We start from the raw sequence: 18692 nt of genomic DNA on the forward strand, positions 1-18692 counted from the left end.
AGGCCGGAGATATCGAGTCCGAGTGGACCATGTTCTCCACCTCCATTGTCGAAGCGGCCGCTCGGAGCTGTGGCAGTAAGGTCTGCGGTGCCTGTCGATGCGGCAATCCCCGAACCCGGTGGTGGAAACCGGAAGTAAGGGATGCCGTCAAGCTGAAGAAGGAGTCCTACCGGGCCTGGTTGGCTTGTGGGACTCCTGAGGCAGCTGACGGGTACCGGCAGGCCAAGCGAACTGCAGCCCGGGTGGGTATTGAGGCAAAAACTCGGGCCTGGGAGGAGTTCGGTGAGGCCATGGAGAAGGACTATCGGCTGGCCTCGAAGAGATTCTGGCAAACCGTCCGGCGCCTCAGGAGGGGAAAGCAGTGCCCCACCAATGCTGTTTACAGTAAAGGTGGGGAGCTGTTGACCTCAACTGGGGATGTCGTTGGACGGTGGAAGGAATACTTCGAGGATCTCCTCAATCCCGCCGTCACGTCTTCCATTGAGGAAGCAGAGGCTGAGGGCTCAGAGGCGGACTCGTCCATCACCCAAGCTAAAGTCACCGAGGTAGTAAAGAAACTCCTCAGTGGCAAGGCACCGGGGGTGGATGAGATCCGCCCTGAGTACCTCAAGTCTCTGGATGTTGTGGGGCTGTCTTGGCTGACACGCCTCTGCAGCATCGCGTGGCGGTCGGGGACAGTGCCTCTGGAATGGCAGACCGGGGTGGTGGTCCCTCTTTTTAAGAAGGGGGACCGGAGGGTGTGTTCCAACTATAGGGGGATCACACTTCTCAGCCTACCTGGGAAAGTCTATGCCAGGGTACTGGAGAGGAGAATACGGCCGATAGTAGAACCTCGGATTCAGTAGGAACAATGTGGTTTTCGTCCAGGCCGTGGAACACTGGACCAGCTCTATACCCTCTACAGGGTGCTGGAGGGTTCATGGGAGTTTGCCCAACCAGTCCACATGTGCTTTGTGGATTTGGAAAAGGCATTCGACTGTGTCCCTCGCGGTGGCCTGTGGAGGGTGCTCCGGGAGTATGGGGGCGGGGGCCCTTTACTAAGGGCTGTCCGGTCCCTGTATGACCGAAGCAGGAGCTTGGTTCGCATTGCCGGCAGTAAGTCAGACTTGTTCCCGGTGCATAGTGGACTCCGTCAGGGCTGCCCTTTGTCACCGGTTCTGTTCATAATTTTTATGGACAGAATTTCTAGGCGCAGCCAGGGGTCGGAGGGTGTCCGGTTTGGTGACGACACGATTTCGTCTTTGCTCTTTGCAGATGATGTTGTCGTGTTGGCTTCATCAGATCAGGGCCTTCAGCATGCACTGGGACGGTTTGCAGCCGAGTGTGAAGCGGCTGGGATGAGAATCAGCACCTCCAAATCCGAGGCCATGGTCCTCAGTCGGAAAAGGGTGGCTTGCCCACTTCAGGTTGGTGGGGAGTTCCTGCCGCAAGTGGAGGAGTTTAAGTATCTTGGGGTTTTGTTCACGAGTGAGGGAAGGGTGGAACGGGAGATTGACAGACGGATCGGTGCAGCTTCTGCAGTAATGCGGTCGATGTACCGGTCTGTCGTGGTGAAGAAGGAGCTGAGCCGCAAGGCGAAACTCTCGATTTACCGGTCAATCTACGTTCCTACTCTCACCTATGGTCATGAGCTCTGGGTCATGACCGAAAGGACAAGATCCCGGATACAGGCGGCCGAAATGTGCTTTCTCCGCAGGGTGGCTGGGCGATCCCTTAGAGATAGGGTGAGAAGCTCAGTCACTCGGGAGGAGCTCAGAGTAGATACGCTGCTCCTCCACATCGAGAGGGGTCAGCTGAGGTGGATCGGGCATCTGTTCCGGATGCCTCCTGGACGCCTTCCTGGGAAGGTGTTCCGGGCGCGTCCCACTGGGAGGAGACCCCGGGGAAGACCTAGGACACGCTGGAGAGACTATGTCTCCCGGCTGGCCTGGGAACGCCTTGGTGTCCCCCCGGAAGAGCTGGAAGAAGTGTCTAGGGAGAGGGAAGTCTGGGCATCTTTGCTTTAGACTGCTGCCCCGCGACCCGGCATCGGATAAGCGGAAGAAGATTAACATTTCGAAAACAATAATTAAAAAAAGCCTGCTTGGTTAAATAGTATATAAAATAATGTTTTTATAATATTTTATAAAAATAGAATTAATTAATAAAATTAATTATTTATTAAATTTAGTTATCAATTACATTGGCACAAATTAAACTGGTTAAATAAAATTACATAAATGGAAAAAATTAAGTAAATAGTATGTGTATATATATATATATATATATATATATATATATATATATATATATATATATATATATATATATATATATATATATATATATATATATAGCCTGCTGCCTCCAGTCTGCTTCAGTTGTTTTCCGGCTTAAAGCAAAGTGCTTCAGTTTAGAGGCAATGGACTAAATTACTGATAATCCTGAACATGTCACTTTCCCTAAGTCAATATTTATATAACCTTTTGAACACATAATGATAACTCTAAATATAGCACACATATATTTGAGAAGTGTCATAATACAATGAATGTTACTTTGAGTATTGGATTAAGCAGTGAATTGGATTCAGTATTGTCATTTAGATCTCACTTAGCCTTATTTTTATGCATTTGTATGATGGTTTTGCTTCATGAATTTTGTATTTGATTTTGTTCTATTTTTTGTCTTGTTGCTGTCCCTGCAGAAGCTGCTGGAGCTGAATAACCTGCACTCTCTGGTGTCTGTGGTGTCTGCCTTACAGAGCGCACCAATCTTCAGATTGAGCAAGACCTGGACAGTAGGAGCACAAACATTTTCTCTTCCAAACAACTTTTAATTTGATCACGAAGTAAACAGATAAAAAGTACAATGTAACTGTTAGAAAAAAAGGGGGGTAGACATTGTAGAGGGGAGAAACAATAAAACCATTAGGCATACAATACATCTTTAGTGAGCTTGACTGAGTCAAAATTGAATTTTTTTTAAATCTCAGAACTACATGCTATAGCAGGGCTGGGCAATTAATTTCTATAGGGGGGGCCACATGAAAAATCTGAACTCTGTTGGAGGGCTGAACTAATGATAACTTGAACTTAATTCTGCTCAATATAAATTTTCTCCCACTGTAAAAAGCAGTAAATTATATATTTTGATAAGCTGCTAGTACGTAGAGTAATACAGCAAGTAATAAACAGTTTAAAACAAAAAATAAAATACTTCATTGTTTAATTTTATTTTTAACTTGTTAATCTTCACAAATACTAAAAAGGTGTTTTGCAGTATGTTAAAGATATTCAACTGATGAACTTTATACAAAAAGCAATAATCACTTTTGATGTTTTCAGTTTAGTTTACTCTTCAGTGAGAAAAATCCAGTCTGGCTGAATATTTGAGGTGGATATGCGAAGGACAGCTGAGAGGTGATCATTAGTTATAGAAGAACTGTATCTGGATTTGCAGAGTTTGCAGTTTGGCTAGTAAAACCTTGGACTCCTTATATTTCTCCTCGTGTTTGGTCACGTAGTAGTGATTCAGATTGTAATCCTTAAACACAGCGACTTGTGTACCACAAACTACGCACACGGCTTTACCTTTGACTTCTGTAAAGAAATATTTAGCAGTCCATGTCTTGTTGAAAATGCGGCATTCGCAATCAACTTTTTTCTTTTTTTAATGTGAGCCGTCATTTTTAGGGGGGCCAGGGGTAGCTGGCTAGCTTCACCTGTCGCAGACAGACGCAGATATACGTAAATAATACGTCATGGTTTTTAAAAATAAAAGCAACACAGTTGTATTGCATGCACAGCATAAATACTTGTTTATATGTGTTTATGACTGACATACCATGGGCCGGACAGGGATGCCCAAAGGGCTGTATGTGACCCACGGGCATAAAATGCCCAGGTCTATGCTAGAAAATGCAGTTCTCTCACCTTTTGGAGAGGTTTGCTCAATCTAGCTTTTTCTGATCACAGGAAAAGGCCTGTTTCTGGGAAACCTATTTCAGTTGGAAGTTGTGTATAAACATGTAAGGAGGGTTTGTATGAGGGAAATCCCATGCTGTGCTTTTCAGGAATCATGGTAGATTGACCTCAGCCCTTTCAGAACAGTTAAAAAAGTTGCTGCTCATGATGTTGTGACACACAGATCACTTTATTAGGAACACCTGTACACTTACACATTCATGCAATTATCAAATCAGATAATTTTGTGGCAGCAGTGCAATGCATTAAATCATGCAGATATGAGCCAGCAGCTTTGGATTGTGTTCACATGAACCATTAAATATGAGGAAAAAATGTGATCTCAGTAATTGTGACTGTGGCATGATTGTTTGTGCCAGACGGGCTGGTTTGAGTGTTTCTATAACTGCTGATCTCCTGGAATTTTCATGCACACCAGTCTTTTAAACAGAATGGTGCAATAAAACAAGGCATGCAGTTGAAGGCTGTTGTATGGACGGATATGCTTTGTAAATGAGAGATTCAGGATAAAAGACTACAGGTAGAACCATGATGAGTTGTGGATGAGTTACAACAACAGACAAGACCATGTTGGATTCCACTCCTGTTAGCCAAGAACCAAAAAAAAAGGCGCAGGGAGCACAGGCCTAGTAAAACCGGATTGTTAAAGAATAGGAAAAATGTAGCCAGGTCTGGTAAATCCTAAATTCTAATCTCTATTCCTGGTTTCATTAACATAAAAAATTAATTCCCTGGTATTTATTGGCTTCCCAGTCATTGTCTCTGATAGAGCACATTTAAGATGTGATAGAGTCCGATCCGAAGCATGAATGTCAACCTGAATAAAAGGTCTCATGTACTGATTGCGTGAGACAGTCATGTCAACATGGACCAGAATCTCAAAGGAATTTTTTACAGATCTTGTGAAATCTATACCATGAAGGCTGCTTACAGAGAAAACGGGGCAGTACCCGTTATTGTATTGGAAATAAAGTGTTTGCTGTGTTTATGTGCAAAGCAGAGACACTCATCTGACCTAGCGTTGCCCTGAGGATTGATGCAACAGATTTGTGATCTATTTCTAATGTGGAACTTATGTCTCCCATTTATATTGTGTGTTATTGACAAGCTCTTTGTTCTGGCAAACTGAAAGAAAAAAAAAAATGTGTTTGGTGACATCAATCCTATCATTCTCAACAGGAGCAAGTTCCACACATAGTAGCCTGGATAAATATGATCGACAAAACAACATTGACCATTTGTGGGGTCAAGGCTAGAGGTTTGTCTGATATGGGGTTTTTCTCTGGCCAATGACGATATTTAGAAATCCAGGCAGCCGATGGGGGATATATGATGCCGTTTTTTGGCCCATATGTTTGGCCGATTTTCTTTTTTCCCCCCTTCATCTTATCAAATCTATTAGTTAATAAATAAGACAAAAACGCTTACATTTAACATTTATTGAAAAATACAAGCCTCTCCGCTGTAAACTACAACTGGTTCAAGGCTCACTAACAATACACTTCCAAAAAGTTACTCTTATTCTCTTTCCAAAACCATTATATTTAAACAATTACATATATGAGGCAGGATTAAGAAAGATTTATAAGAACTTTAAAGCTCAGTACACACCAAGCTGTCAGCAGTCTGTCAGCCATTTTAGGGGGTTTTAAGTGTTGGTCGGCACTAGTTTTTCTCGCACCGTTGGCTCTAGTCGGACGGGATCAGCTTGTTTTTTGTCTGATTCTTTTTTTCAAGTCAAGAAGCTTTTATTGTTATTTCAACCATATATAGCTGAAGTAGTACACAGTAAAATGAAACAATGTCCCTCCAGAACCCTGATGCTACATACAACAATTATCACATAAACAAAAAAAACACAGGGCATGTGTGCAACCTGGTGCAAACAGTGCAAAGACAACACAAGACAGTGCAAGACAATACAAAAAACACAAAATAGCTCCGCCAGTAAACCTGTTGTAACGAGACAAAGTGAACAGTAGCAAAAATGTAAACAAAATGTTGTGCAAAAGAGCAATTTAGCAGCAACCCAGAAAAGATGCAAAAACAGCATGCAAACAGTTTATGGTAATGAAGCGATGTAATGTGAGTGGTACTAAAGTGGCATGGGTGTGCGAAATGAGTACGAGTGTCTGTTGAGTCCGGGTTGTACAGATCAGTCACACAGTTTTGTGTGTGTGTGTGTGTGTGTGTGTGTGTGTGTGTGTGTGTGTGTGTGTGTGTGTGTGTGTGTGTGAGAGAGAGTTCAGTTTAGTTCTTTGTTGAGAAGCCTGATGGCTTGAGGGTAAAAACTGTTACACAGTCTGGATGTGGCGGCCCAAATGCTTCGGAACCGCTTCCCTGATGGCAGGAGGGTAAAGAGTGTGTGTGACGGGTGTGTGGGGTCGTCCACAATGCTGTTGGCTTTGCGGATGCAGCATGTGGTGTAAATGTCCATGATAGAGGGGAGAGAGACTCCGATGATCTTTTCAGCCATCCTCACTATCCTCTGATGGGTCTTGTGATCCAAGACGGTGCAGTTCCCAAACCACGCAGTGATGCAGCTGCTCAAGATGCTCTCAATGATCGCTCTGTAGAACGTGGTCAGGATGGTGGGAGGGAGATGGGCTTTTCTCAGCCTTCTCAGGAAGTAGAGACACTGCTGGTCTTTTTTGGTGATGGAGCTGGTGTTGAGTGACCAGGTAAGGTTATCCGCCAAGTGAACACCAAGGAATTTGGTGCTCTTGACGATCTCTACGGAGGATTCATCGACGATCAGTGGAGAATGGTAGCTCTGTCCTCTCCTGAAGTCAACAACCTTCTCTTTAGTTTTGTCAACGTTCAGAGACAAGTTGTTGGCTCCACACCAGGCTGTTAACAGTTGCACCTCCTCTCTGTATGCTATCGTTCTTGCTGATAAAAACCCACCACGGTCGTGTCACCTGTGAACTTGATGATGTGATTTGAGCTGTGCATTGCTACACAGTCGTAAGTCAGCAGAGTGAACAGCAGTGGACTGAGCACACAGCCCTGATGTGCCTCAGTGCTCAGTTTGGTGGTGCTGGAGATGCTGTTTCCGATCCACACTGACTAAGATCTCCCAGGCAGGAAGTCCAGGATCCAGTTACAGAGGGGGTGTTCAGGCCCAGTAGGCTCAGCTTCTCAATCAGGTGCTGAGGGATGATCGTTTTGAATGCTGAGCTTGAATGGCATGTGGGAACAATTGCACTGCTCAGGGAGATGTTGAAGATGTTGGTGAAGAAATCCACTAGCTGTTGTGCACATTCCCTGAGCACTCTTCCAGGAATGTTGTCTGGTCCAGCAGACTTCCGTGGGTTAACTCTGCATAGAATTTTCCTCACTTCAGGTGTGGTTAGACAGAGCACCCTGTCACTGGGAGGAGGGATGGTCTTCCTCGCCACCATGTTGTTCTGCACCTCCATCACGGTCACAAGCAGGTGATGTCCTCTTGTAGTTCGTGATTGCCTGGATGCCCTGCCACTTGCGCCGGGTGTCTCCGCTGTCCTTGATGTGTCTTGTCCCCTGCTCTGAAGGCGGAGTCTCTTGTTTTTAGCTGCTCTTTACTTTGGCTGTCATCCACGGCTTCTGGACAGAGCGTGTAGTGATGCTCTTGGAGATGGTCACATCAATAATGCACTTGCCGATGTAGCTGGTCACTGTTAACGTGTACTCTTCCAAGTTGATGAAATCGCCGTTGGTTGCAGCTTCCCTGAACATGTCCCAGTCAGTGCATTCAAAGCAGTCTTGGAGAGCAGACATGGATCCTGCTGGCCAGTTTCTCACCTGCTTCCGAGCTGGTCTTGAACGCCTGCTGAGTGGTCTGTATGCTGGGATCAGCATAACAGAGATGTGGTCGGAGTACTCTGTGGGGGCGGGGCTTCGAATGGTATGCACGGTATGCCGTCGTGTTTTCTCCTCTGGTTGCAAAGTTTACATTCTAATTAAATTTAGGAAGCACAGTCCTGAGATTGCATGGTTGAAATCTCCGGCGACAATAAACAATCCGGAGAAGTTTGCTAATGGTCCCGTAGAGTATGCTGAGCGCTTTCTTAGCATTATCGCTAGGTGTTATGTACACTACGAGCACAATAGTGGTGGTGAATTCCCGGGGTAAATAAAAAGGTCTACATCTCACAACCATAAACTCCAACAGTGATGAGCCGTCGAATGTTGAAAATTCCACATGTGGAATCACTCCGATTGGCTATTCAGCTTAGCGAATGAGCACACGCGTCTTTGCAATTTAGTAGACATGATTGAAAAAAGCTACATTAATCTGTTAGTAATGATCGCGGCAGCTGTAAATGTTGCTTGCTTCATATGTTCACAGTTCGAGCTCTTCTGGTGTCCGTGTTTGGATGCGGAATACAGATTACTGCTACTTGTGGTAAGGGAGATTTATGTTCTCTCACGCAAGGGCAGAACATGCACGCACAGTTTGGTGTGTCCGATGCCCCTGCCTAATAATCGGCCTAATAATTTACAGCACAATCAGCCGATGCTGATTCATTTAAGGAATGCCAAAAATCTGTCAATCAATCAGTCGTCTGCTAGTCAAGGCTGCTTCCATACATATGAAATAGACCCATAGCACCAAGAAGAGCCTAAAGGGAGACCCTTGTGTATGATAAGAAGATAAGCCTTAAAATGTGCTCTAGAGACATGGTTCAATAGGTATTGCTTAGATTAAAATGATGTGAACCAGTTCTGTGGTTTCATGGCATAAACTGATAAACCTTAGCATATGGAAAGTTTAGTTTCCAGATCAACCTTCTCAAATGTAAAATTTAACAGAAACATCTGTGATTTTTCTGAATACAAAACATTTTCGTTGGCGTGCAAAACAAACAAACAAACCGAATAGAAAACAGCCTTTAGAAATTTGGGCCTAGGCTACATGTCAGCAGCTTTGTAAGAAGTTATGTACTAAGAAGGATACACCAGTTGGCTTTGTTTTTATTGTCATGGTAGAAACATGTTTATTTAAAAACATTCTCAGTTTATTTCCATTTCCGTATTTTTATAGCCTACCAATAGATCTCCACTGCCAGCCTTTCTAAAATTATATTTATGAATCCTGAATTTTGGGTGATCTCTCACTAGAGTGGAATTCGCTATGTGTTTGTGTAAATTAGACACATGCAAAGACAGTGTTTATTTTTAGAGTATGGTAATAAAATAGTTGTGTGCCAGAATGAATAAAGTTCACAGCACATTATTTACACCTAAGGCTAAACCCTAACTTATTTGTAATATATGCTAATAATGCTTAAAGATAATACAGTTTAAATTGTTACATTTCTCATTATTTCTGCATTTTGTGCAAACTCTGAATGTATTCCTTTTTGTAATAATTTGTCAGTGACTAATGGCTGATGGGTGACTGAAACTGAAAGTGACTGATGTGTTCTTTTTTTTTATTTTTAATTTTTTTTAATAGTATATCTACAACAAGCAGAAACAGAAACATTTTTTCATTTTAAATATATTGTATTGTATGATTGTATTGTATTATTAAATTATAATTTCCTGTCTTAATTAAAACTCAATATTCTCAGGAAAAAATATTGACATTACAATGAACCGCCAACTATAGTATCTGCCCCATTTTTTTAATAGCAGCATTGTAGGAACAGGTCAGTTTTTTAATCCATCTTTTTGGAATGCAGGAAACCCAGAAAAAGAAGTAAACCTGATCAAAGATTTGTAGCTTGCATAGTTTTCTTGCTTTTAAGAAAGGTGTGATATTTAGCTTGCTTTCTCAGTCACGAAAAACGATTTCCAGAATATTTTACAATGCATCTGGTAGAAGGCTGAGATGGATCCAGTTGCAGTTAAGGTGGGTTTTGATGAATAGGCAAGCAGACACGTCCAAAAAAAAGCAGGGTCAAAAACACAAACTAAGCCAGGCAATGCACAACAGGCAGACTAGCATGAAATACGACAGTCAAATACTAGCACAAAGTCAGAAAATCAGAACAGGGGAAACGATAGTACAGAGACTTGGTAAAGTTTGCGATTTAAGAACTAACATAGCATAGGTAATGTGACAGCTGTGTATGGGTAGAAGTCAGGTAACTGAGTGTGTTAAAACACTGACAAAGGCATTGTATTCAACATGATGCAGTTTAGCATTACATATATATTTAGTATTGAAGTTAATACAGAAAGCAATCATGTTATTCTTTTATAAATTTTTTTAAACATGAGTTGAATAGGCAGGGCTCTCCAGCACTGTGGTTATGGATTTGCACACCTTACACCATGCGCAATATGAACGTAAAGTACAGTACAGTACCGACCAAAAGTTTGGACACACCTTCTCATTCAAAGAGTTTTCTTTATTTCCATGACTATGAAAATTGTAGATTCACACTAAAGGCATCAAAACTATGAATTAACACGTGGAATTATATATGGAATTATATACAGTGAGGAAAATAAGTATTTGAACACCCTGCTATTTTGCAAGTTCTCCCACTTAGAAATCATGTAGGGGTCTGAAATTGTCATCGTAGGTGCATGTCCACTGTGAGAGACATAATAAAAAAAAAAAATCCAGAAATCATAATGTAAGAATTTTTTAACTATTTCTTTGTATGATACAGCTGCAAATAAGTATTTGAACACCTGAGAAAGTCAATGTTAATATTTGGTACAGTAGCCTTTACAGAGGTCAAACATTTCCTGTAGTTTTTCACCAGGTTTGCACACACTGCAGGAGGGTTTTTGGCCCACTCCTTTACACAGATCTTCTGTAGATCAGTCAGGTTTCTGGCCTGTTGCTGAGAAACACGGAGTTTGAGCTTCCTCCAAAGATTCCCTATTGGGTTTAGGTCTGGAGACTGGCTAGGCCATGCCAGAACTTTGATATGCTTCTTACAGAGCCACTCCTTGGTTATCCTGGCTGTGTGCTTCGGGTCATTGTCATGTTGGAAGACCCAGCCTCGACCCATCTTTAATGCTCTAACTGAGGGAAGGAAGTTGTTCCCCAAAATCTCGCAATACATGGCCCCGGTCATCCTCTCCTTAATACAGTGCAGTCGCCCTGTCCCATGTGCAGATAAACACCCCCAAAACATGATGCTATTTTGGTCTCATCTGACCACATGACTTTCTCCCATGACTCCTTTGGATCATCCAAATGGTCATTGGCAAACTTAAGACGTGCCTGGACATGTGCTGGTTTAAGCAGGGAAACCTTCCGTGCCATGCATGATTTCAAACCATAACGTCTTAGTGTATTACCAACAGTAACCTTGGAAACGGTGGTCCCAGCTCTTTTCAGGTCATTGACCAGCTCCTCCCGTGTAGTTCTGGGCTGATTTCTCACCTTCCTTAGGATCATTGAGACCCCACGAGGTGAGATCTTGCATAGAGCCCCAGTCCGAGGGAGATTGACAGTCATGTTTAGCGTCTTCCATTTTCTAATGATTGCTCCAACAGTGGATCTTTTTTTACCAAGCTGCTTGGCAATTTCCCCGTAGCCCTTTCCAGCCTTGTGGAGGTGTACAATTTTGTCTCTAGTGTCTTTGGACAGCTCTTTGGTCTTGGCCATGTTAGTAGTTGGATTCTTACTGATTGTATGGGGTGGACAGGTGTATTTATGCAGCTAACGACCTCAAACAGGTGCATCTAATTTAGGATAATATATGTAGTGGAGGTGGACATTTTAAAGGCAGACTAACAGGTCTTTGAGGGTCAGCATTCTAGCGGATAGACAGGTGTTCAAATACTTATTTGCAGCTGTATCATACAAATAAATAGTTTAAAAATCATATATTGTGATTTCTGGATTTTTTTTTTAGACTATGTCTCTCACAGTGGACATGCACCTACGATGAAAATTTCAGACCCCTCCATGATTTCTAAGTGGGAGAACTTGCAAAATAGCAGGGTGTTCAAATACTTATTTTCCTCACTGTACATAACAAAAAGGTGTGAAACAACTGAAAAATGTCATATTCTAGGTTCTTCAAAGTAGCCACCTTTTGCTTTGATTACTGCTTTGCACACTCTTGGCATTCTCTTGATGAGCTTCAAGAGGTAGTCACCTGAAATGGTCTTCCAACAGTCTTGAAGGAGTTCCCCGAGAGATGCTTGGCACTTGTTGGCCCTTTTGCCTTCACTCTGCGGTCCAGCTCACCCCTAAACCATCTCGATTGGGTTCAGGTCCGGTGACTGTGAAGGCCAGGTCATCTGGCGCAGCACCCCATCACTCTCCTTCTTGGTCAAATAGCCCTTGATGCCTTCAGTGTGACTCCACAATTTTCATAGTCATGAAAATAAAGAAAACTCTTTGAATGAGAAGGTGTGTCCAAACTTTTGGTCTGTACTGTATATCAGACACGTATACGCATACATCAGACTTATTTATGTTATCATATTCTCTATTTTTTGATAGTATAATTTGGGTCAATCAGTTTTTGGTGTATAATATTACTGTGTGGTGTAGAATATAAACAAATTATAAAGCAATTTCAGCAGTTTCCATACTGGTGTGCAATTATAAGGCTATACTGGAATAATGAACCATGGAAAAATACAGTATTACTTTTATGCTTAAAAAGATATTTCATAGCATTGTCATAATATTATTCTTTTCACACTGAGTAAGAGCTTTTTGATTTATAGCTCATTTTTATTTTTTTAACATAGTTCTTCCCACTGTTTCTCCTTTCATTTGAAGTAAACACAGCTCTCCACCACATCCGCTTTTTCCATCTTCCATTAAAGTGGTGAAGGAAAGAATTCAGGAGTCATTCGAATGTTTCAGTTTGAGCCAATGATTCCAGATGAAAAACATCAGTTGTGCATTTTGATAATGAAGAATAACTGAAGTTTCAAAGAGCCAGATTACTGTGAAGCATCTTATGTGTCATAATCTTTAATGTCTGTGTTAATTTTTGTTGTAGATGCAGACAAATAAAAATGAGAAGTAAAACGCATTTGCTTGTAATACTAAATAATAATAGCAGGATAGCAGGCATCACTTCTTTTTACCATCCTATCTATTAGTCAAACTTCAAGTCTTAAATCTCACTAATTTACATCATATTTATTTAATATAAAATATTGGCATAAATGTTAACATCTTTGTGGAAATGGCAGTACATTTGTTATAGACTGAATTAGTAATGTTTTATAGCACATTTTTCAGTTTTTACTAACCATTTCTTAGTTTAGCAGACTTCAAAACTATTTAAAAAAATTATCTCAAGCTGCACAGTAGACAAGATTCACAATTAAAGCATCAAAAAACGCTTTTACTCTGCACAACTATTTAGACTATAAGCAACCATGTAATTTATTAAGTCAGTAAGAAAAAGGAAAAAACATGCCAGATAGATTTGCTGTCAATTTTATTTTATTACAAGATCATCTTTTAGGCAAGAGCACAAATTTTAAAGACAAAAAATTTTGTTGTGAAAAATGTTGTTGTGAAATTTTTTTTTTTAGTAAGTAAAAGTAATGATCGCTAAAACAAGCATTTTAAGATAAGCTTGTCTGAAATGGAAAAAATGTCAAGTCAAATCACATTATGACATTAATCTTTGGACAGACTGTTGAATGACTGTTTAGTCAGGAACAAAAGTAGTCACCTGTGAGACATGGTGCATACAGTGGATGTGAAGAGAAATCTAGAAACCAATTTATTTTCCTGGCAAGTACATGACTGATCTTATTGCTGAGGTATTTTTGTCAGGTGAGCCCTGATGTTAAAACAAAGTGTGTGTATCTGTACACAAGGTGTGATGTACACCTAAAATATAGATCAGCAATTTATTGTGTTTGTTCAATTGGCAGAGTATCTACGACCTCTTTTCAATACATTTTAATATTCTAGCTCTGGATATATGGATATCCTCATACTATCAATAAAATGAACAGTAGAGTGAACAGTATTACCGAGTATAAATACACCTGTTTATGTAACTTGTCCCAATTTGCAAGGTACCAAACTGTTGTAAACATCAGAAACCCTACAAAGAAGGATCTCTACAATTCCAATAGTCTACCGTAATTTCCGGACTATAAAGCGCACCCATATATAAGCCGCACCCACTGAATTTGACAAATATTTTTATTTTGAACATAAATAAGCCGCACCTGTCTATACTGCAGGTGTCTACACTGAAACTAATTAACTTTACACAGGCTTTAACGAAAGACAGTGTCTGTTACACGGTGTAACGGGTGAAATATGTTGAGGCTCCTTTAAGAGCAGAGCGGCATTTTGGGAATAGCCTGCCGCCACATTTTTCCGGTATTATTGCATGTGTGCAAGACCGAGGAATATGTCCTTATTATTTTCTGATACTCATTTCTAAGTTTCTTTGACTAACCTGTAACGCTGTTGCCAAGAAAAATAAAAAAGCACAAGTTTTGGAAACCTGTCTGTGCTTATATGATTTCTGTTGCAACTGGAGTTTTAGTGAGCTATCCGACTCAACGCGTTAAAACGGCTTGTATCTAAACAGTAGCCGACCAAGAAAGTCATTGTTCACTGTCTTCCTCCTTCCTTTCACAACTATTTCTCTCTCGTTTTTCTTTTGGCATCGTCGTGCGTTTAAAATAAAACGTTTTTTTCTCCCGATGCCATGCAGCTCAGAACACAGGTGAGGTGCGTTTTTTTTTTGTTTCCGTTCGGAAATTTCATTGGTCTAATGTTATAGGGTTCAGTTTTTTGACTTGAAGTTTGTGAAACCGTGAAAAACCCAGCAAAAATTCATAAATAAGCCGTTTCGTTGTTTAAGCCGCGGGGTTCAAAACGTGTGAGACTGACATATAAAAATGTTACAGAAGAGCAGAATAGCAGCTTGCCACACAAAACCCCTGAAATATTAATGCTAATATGCTGCAACAACAGAGATCCCCATTTGGGAGCACTCCAGATTCACTGAGAACATTTTTTTTTTATTTTAATTGATATATAAAAACTGAAGCTAGTGGGCATATATATGCATAATTTTATGCTTTGTGCATATGTATGTAATGTAACTATACAAAAATCTAATTTGGAGATGTGTGATCCAACAAAAACTAGCCATCCCCTAGTTTTATTCTACACACTGTTATGCTAAACCCATCTATTAAACTTTTGCTTTGTGTTGGTATGAAACAGCTGATGTTTTTTAAGATCAATGAAGGTCATGTCAGCTCTCTTTAGTAGAAACCAATAAACTTTTTTTTGCTTTTAGCTCATCAATCGAAAGGACAAGGCCACTTTTGAGAAGCTGGACTTCTTGACATCAAAAGAGGAAAACTACACCCGGATGAGAGAGCATATCAAGTCACTCAAAATGGTTCCCTGCATCCCATATCTGGGTAAGTCCACTGTGGAGTATAGATGTTGCTTGTGAGCCCCTAACAATTTTGTATCAATTAGACAAGTTCAATGTTTATAAAAAAAAATATTTGGTGCAGATTGTTTATAGCCTCATTGTGGGAGTGCTGCTGTTGGATTTTTCTGTCTATTTGGCAGGTCTATGTAATTACTATGCATGTTTTTCACATTAATATGCTTTTAAGTCACTTTCACTGGTTACCAGTATCAACTCTTCTGCTTAAGTTCAAGTGAGTGCTTGTAAAACACACTAGGCTTTTCAGTAGCTTTGAAAATTTAATGAATAGTTACTACAGAATTTGCCCTAAGCTTTTGAACACAACGAATAGATAATGCTCTTATTAATGGGAGCTTTTATGTTGCCTTGCTTTTTTAGAGTAAATTGTTTTCATGTGCTTTTTTCATACACTGATTTGTCAGCCAATTTTTCATTGCCACAAAATCCACTTTGTAACCCATACAGTAAAAACAGAATGCTTTATGCCACACTGCTGATTTGTACTTGTTTTTTTTAAACCTGGATAATTAACATATTTTTGCTTTATGGAAATCCATGAATCTGCTAGTCAGATTCATTAAAGCCCAAATTTAGTCCAGATTTATTGAACTATTTATTAGTTTGACATATATACATTTAAAAAATAAGTATAGATTGTCTTTACAAGAGCACTATCTTCATTGCAACCTAAATCCATGATAGTGTGAGTCGTGAATAGTGGATTCAGCAGGGTGGTCTATAATTAACCTCACAGCCTTTCATTGATGTCCGTGTAGCAAATGAAACGTTCAGAGTTCATTACAAGGTCTTTAATACTAGTCTCTTCTTATTCTTCACTGCATGATGTAGATAACATAAATTAGTGTGGGTGTTTTGTCAGCATCTAGAAAATATGGCATGGGGTTTAAATATGGTTAAAATGTCAACAAGGAATTTACCATACAAACAGACCCTTTGTGACTAGCCGCACATACAGAGATGGCACTGTGTGTGTGTGCGCGTGTGTGCATGCATGATGACTGAAATGTCAGGTATATAATTGGAATTTGGAGAAGATTTTATATTATTTTTACTTTTTTATGTGCTGAATAATAAAGACACCTGGAATAAATTTTTCAGCCACTCATTTATCACTCAAAAACAAAAAGTCTTGGATGTTATGTGATCATACCATTAACAGTTCATTATCTGCCCTAAAACATCAAGCAGTTAAATACCCCAATATAACCTCTCCTCATCTGTGTCATAGATAATGACTACTACACTCCCACCCCCACAACACCTGTCCATGGTATTTTCCCTGCGTGTCTTCAGAAAAGAACTGACAGACATGAACAGATGTTAGAGGGATCTTAGTAAGCAGGGATTTACAGACAAATTATCCTACCATGGGACTTTCGGTAGAGATTAATGGTAACACATCAGATGAATGTCTTCATTGAGTTCATCCAAAACCAACACCCTGCTGTGAAACCACTTCAGCTCATTGAGTCTTACTCATGCTTATTTATTTTAGTCAGCATGGCAGTTTCATTATAATGTCTCCAGCTGCTCTGCTCCCATTTGAGCTGAATCAATAGGCTTGTTAAACGTGAATCTTTAGTCAGGCTTTGCTACACACCTTGCTTACATGTCTATAATATTTCATTTCATTTCCTGCTATTGGATTTGCTTTGTTGCATGTCACCGATCTTCGTTTTCATGCCTTAATTTATTTCGAATGGAACTGCCTTTGGTCTAACTGGTATGTGTCTACTGTTTTGATTTAGCATAAGAGTGGTATTTTACTCAGGATTTTCCAGCTTCAGCATTGGGACAGGAAGGGGCTCAGACATTTCAGCACAAGTTTGCTCTGCTTTCAGTATTGTGGGGTTGAAATACTCTGAATTCTGTACACTTGAGGCTCTGTATAATTTGTAATAAATATACAATATTTTAGGTATGTATTCATGCGCACACTGCAAGGTAAATACACAGTTAATGATCTATTGGTAAAAGTCAGGACTTCCATAAAATCCTTAAAAAAAGTTTTTGATTTTTGTTTCTTGTATCATATATCAGTCAATGGCATATGTCATCTAACATTTTTACTAACTAGTAGTAGCTGAATTTTACGGAAGCGCATTGCATTCACAAAGAAGAAAAAAATTCACAGAAAGGATCTCATAATTATGACTTACTAACTCATAATTATGACTTAATATCTCATAAAAATGAGCTCCTGATCTCATAATTATGACTTAGTATCTCATAATTATGACTTAGTTTCTAACAATAATAATAATAATAATTAATACCCCGTATCTGTTAACTGAAGCAAGACTTACCGTAACTAAATTAATTAGCAGGAGGGGCAGGTCAGCGATGACATTTTCAATAGCTAATTAAACTACTAATTAAATATACTGTTAAATTTGTATTATGCCCAAACAAAACTTTATTCTTGAGGAGGTTTTCCATGCGATCTATGATGCCTGTGGTGCCTTTTCTGATCAGGGAAGAATCACACAGCGCACAGCATGGTGCAAATGTTATTCTTTAGTTTAATGCAGATAACAGACAAGTATATATGCACACACTGGAACAAATCTGAGCTAAAACTGTTCCTAATTGGGTAAGCAGACATAATAACTGGGAATGTGTGAGCCCAGATAAAGACTTTCTGTATACCTCACATACTCACATCGTAAAGATCCTATAGACACTGAACAGATAACAGGAATGTGTTTAGAGAACCAGTGTGAGAACCATCTTAACACTAACATATACAGTCATCAAGCTAAACCATCTGATAGCTGCTACAGCTCCATTGTTGCGCAATGAGGTGCTTCCGAGCAAAAAATGCAGTAGCGTCAGATCCGGTGTTATGCGCTAAAATGCTCCCCAGCGAAAGACTGCCCCAACTTATCTTATAATTATGAGATACTAAGTCATAAATATAAGTTAGTAAGTCATAATTATGAGATCCTTTCTGTAAAAAAAATTTTCTTTGTGAATGCAATGCGCTTCCATAAAATTTCATAGCTAAAAATTTCAATATTCTGCAGTTTGATTTAATCTACTAAGCAGAGGGCAAAATACAGTAAGTGTGAGCATTCCTTCATGCTATACCAAGAATAGCTTATATATTGAAAACCAAGTTGGATAAACAGTTAAATAATTCTGTGTGTGTGTGTGTGTGTGTGGTGTGTGTGTGTGTGTGTGGTGTGTGTGTGTGTGTGTGTGTGTGTGTGTGTGTGTGTGTGTGTGTGTGTGTGTAAATCTGAAAGACATTTACCAATCACAAAACCTCTTCATATACCTGTACAACAGGCTGTACATTTTTGTTTATTATTGCAAATATTTGGTGATGCAGGTATATTTGTTACACACGAAGTATAAA

The 18692-nt window shown here is 40.1% G+C and overlaps 1 protein-coding gene across 1 annotated transcript in view; it reads left to right on the forward strand.

Annotated features, from left to right (window-relative positions):
- The window catches only part of ralgps1 (Ral GEF with PH domain and SH3 binding motif 1), a 110132-nt gene that overhangs the window by 37793 nt on the left and 53647 nt on the right, over nt 1-18692 (forward strand). The window contains exons 7-8 of the mRNA XM_083554508.1: nt 2687-2779; nt 15167-15293. Coding sequence (XP_083410634.1) covers nt 2687-2779; nt 15167-15293 — 220 coding nt within the window. The remainder of the gene's footprint in view (nt 1-2686; nt 2780-15166; nt 15294-18692) is intronic.

Source organism: Silurus aristotelis (assembly GCF_946808225.1).
Source record: "Silurus aristotelis genome assembly, chromosome: 11".
NCBI classification, from domain to species: domain Eukaryota; kingdom Metazoa; phylum Chordata; class Actinopteri; order Siluriformes; family Siluridae; genus Silurus; species Silurus aristotelis.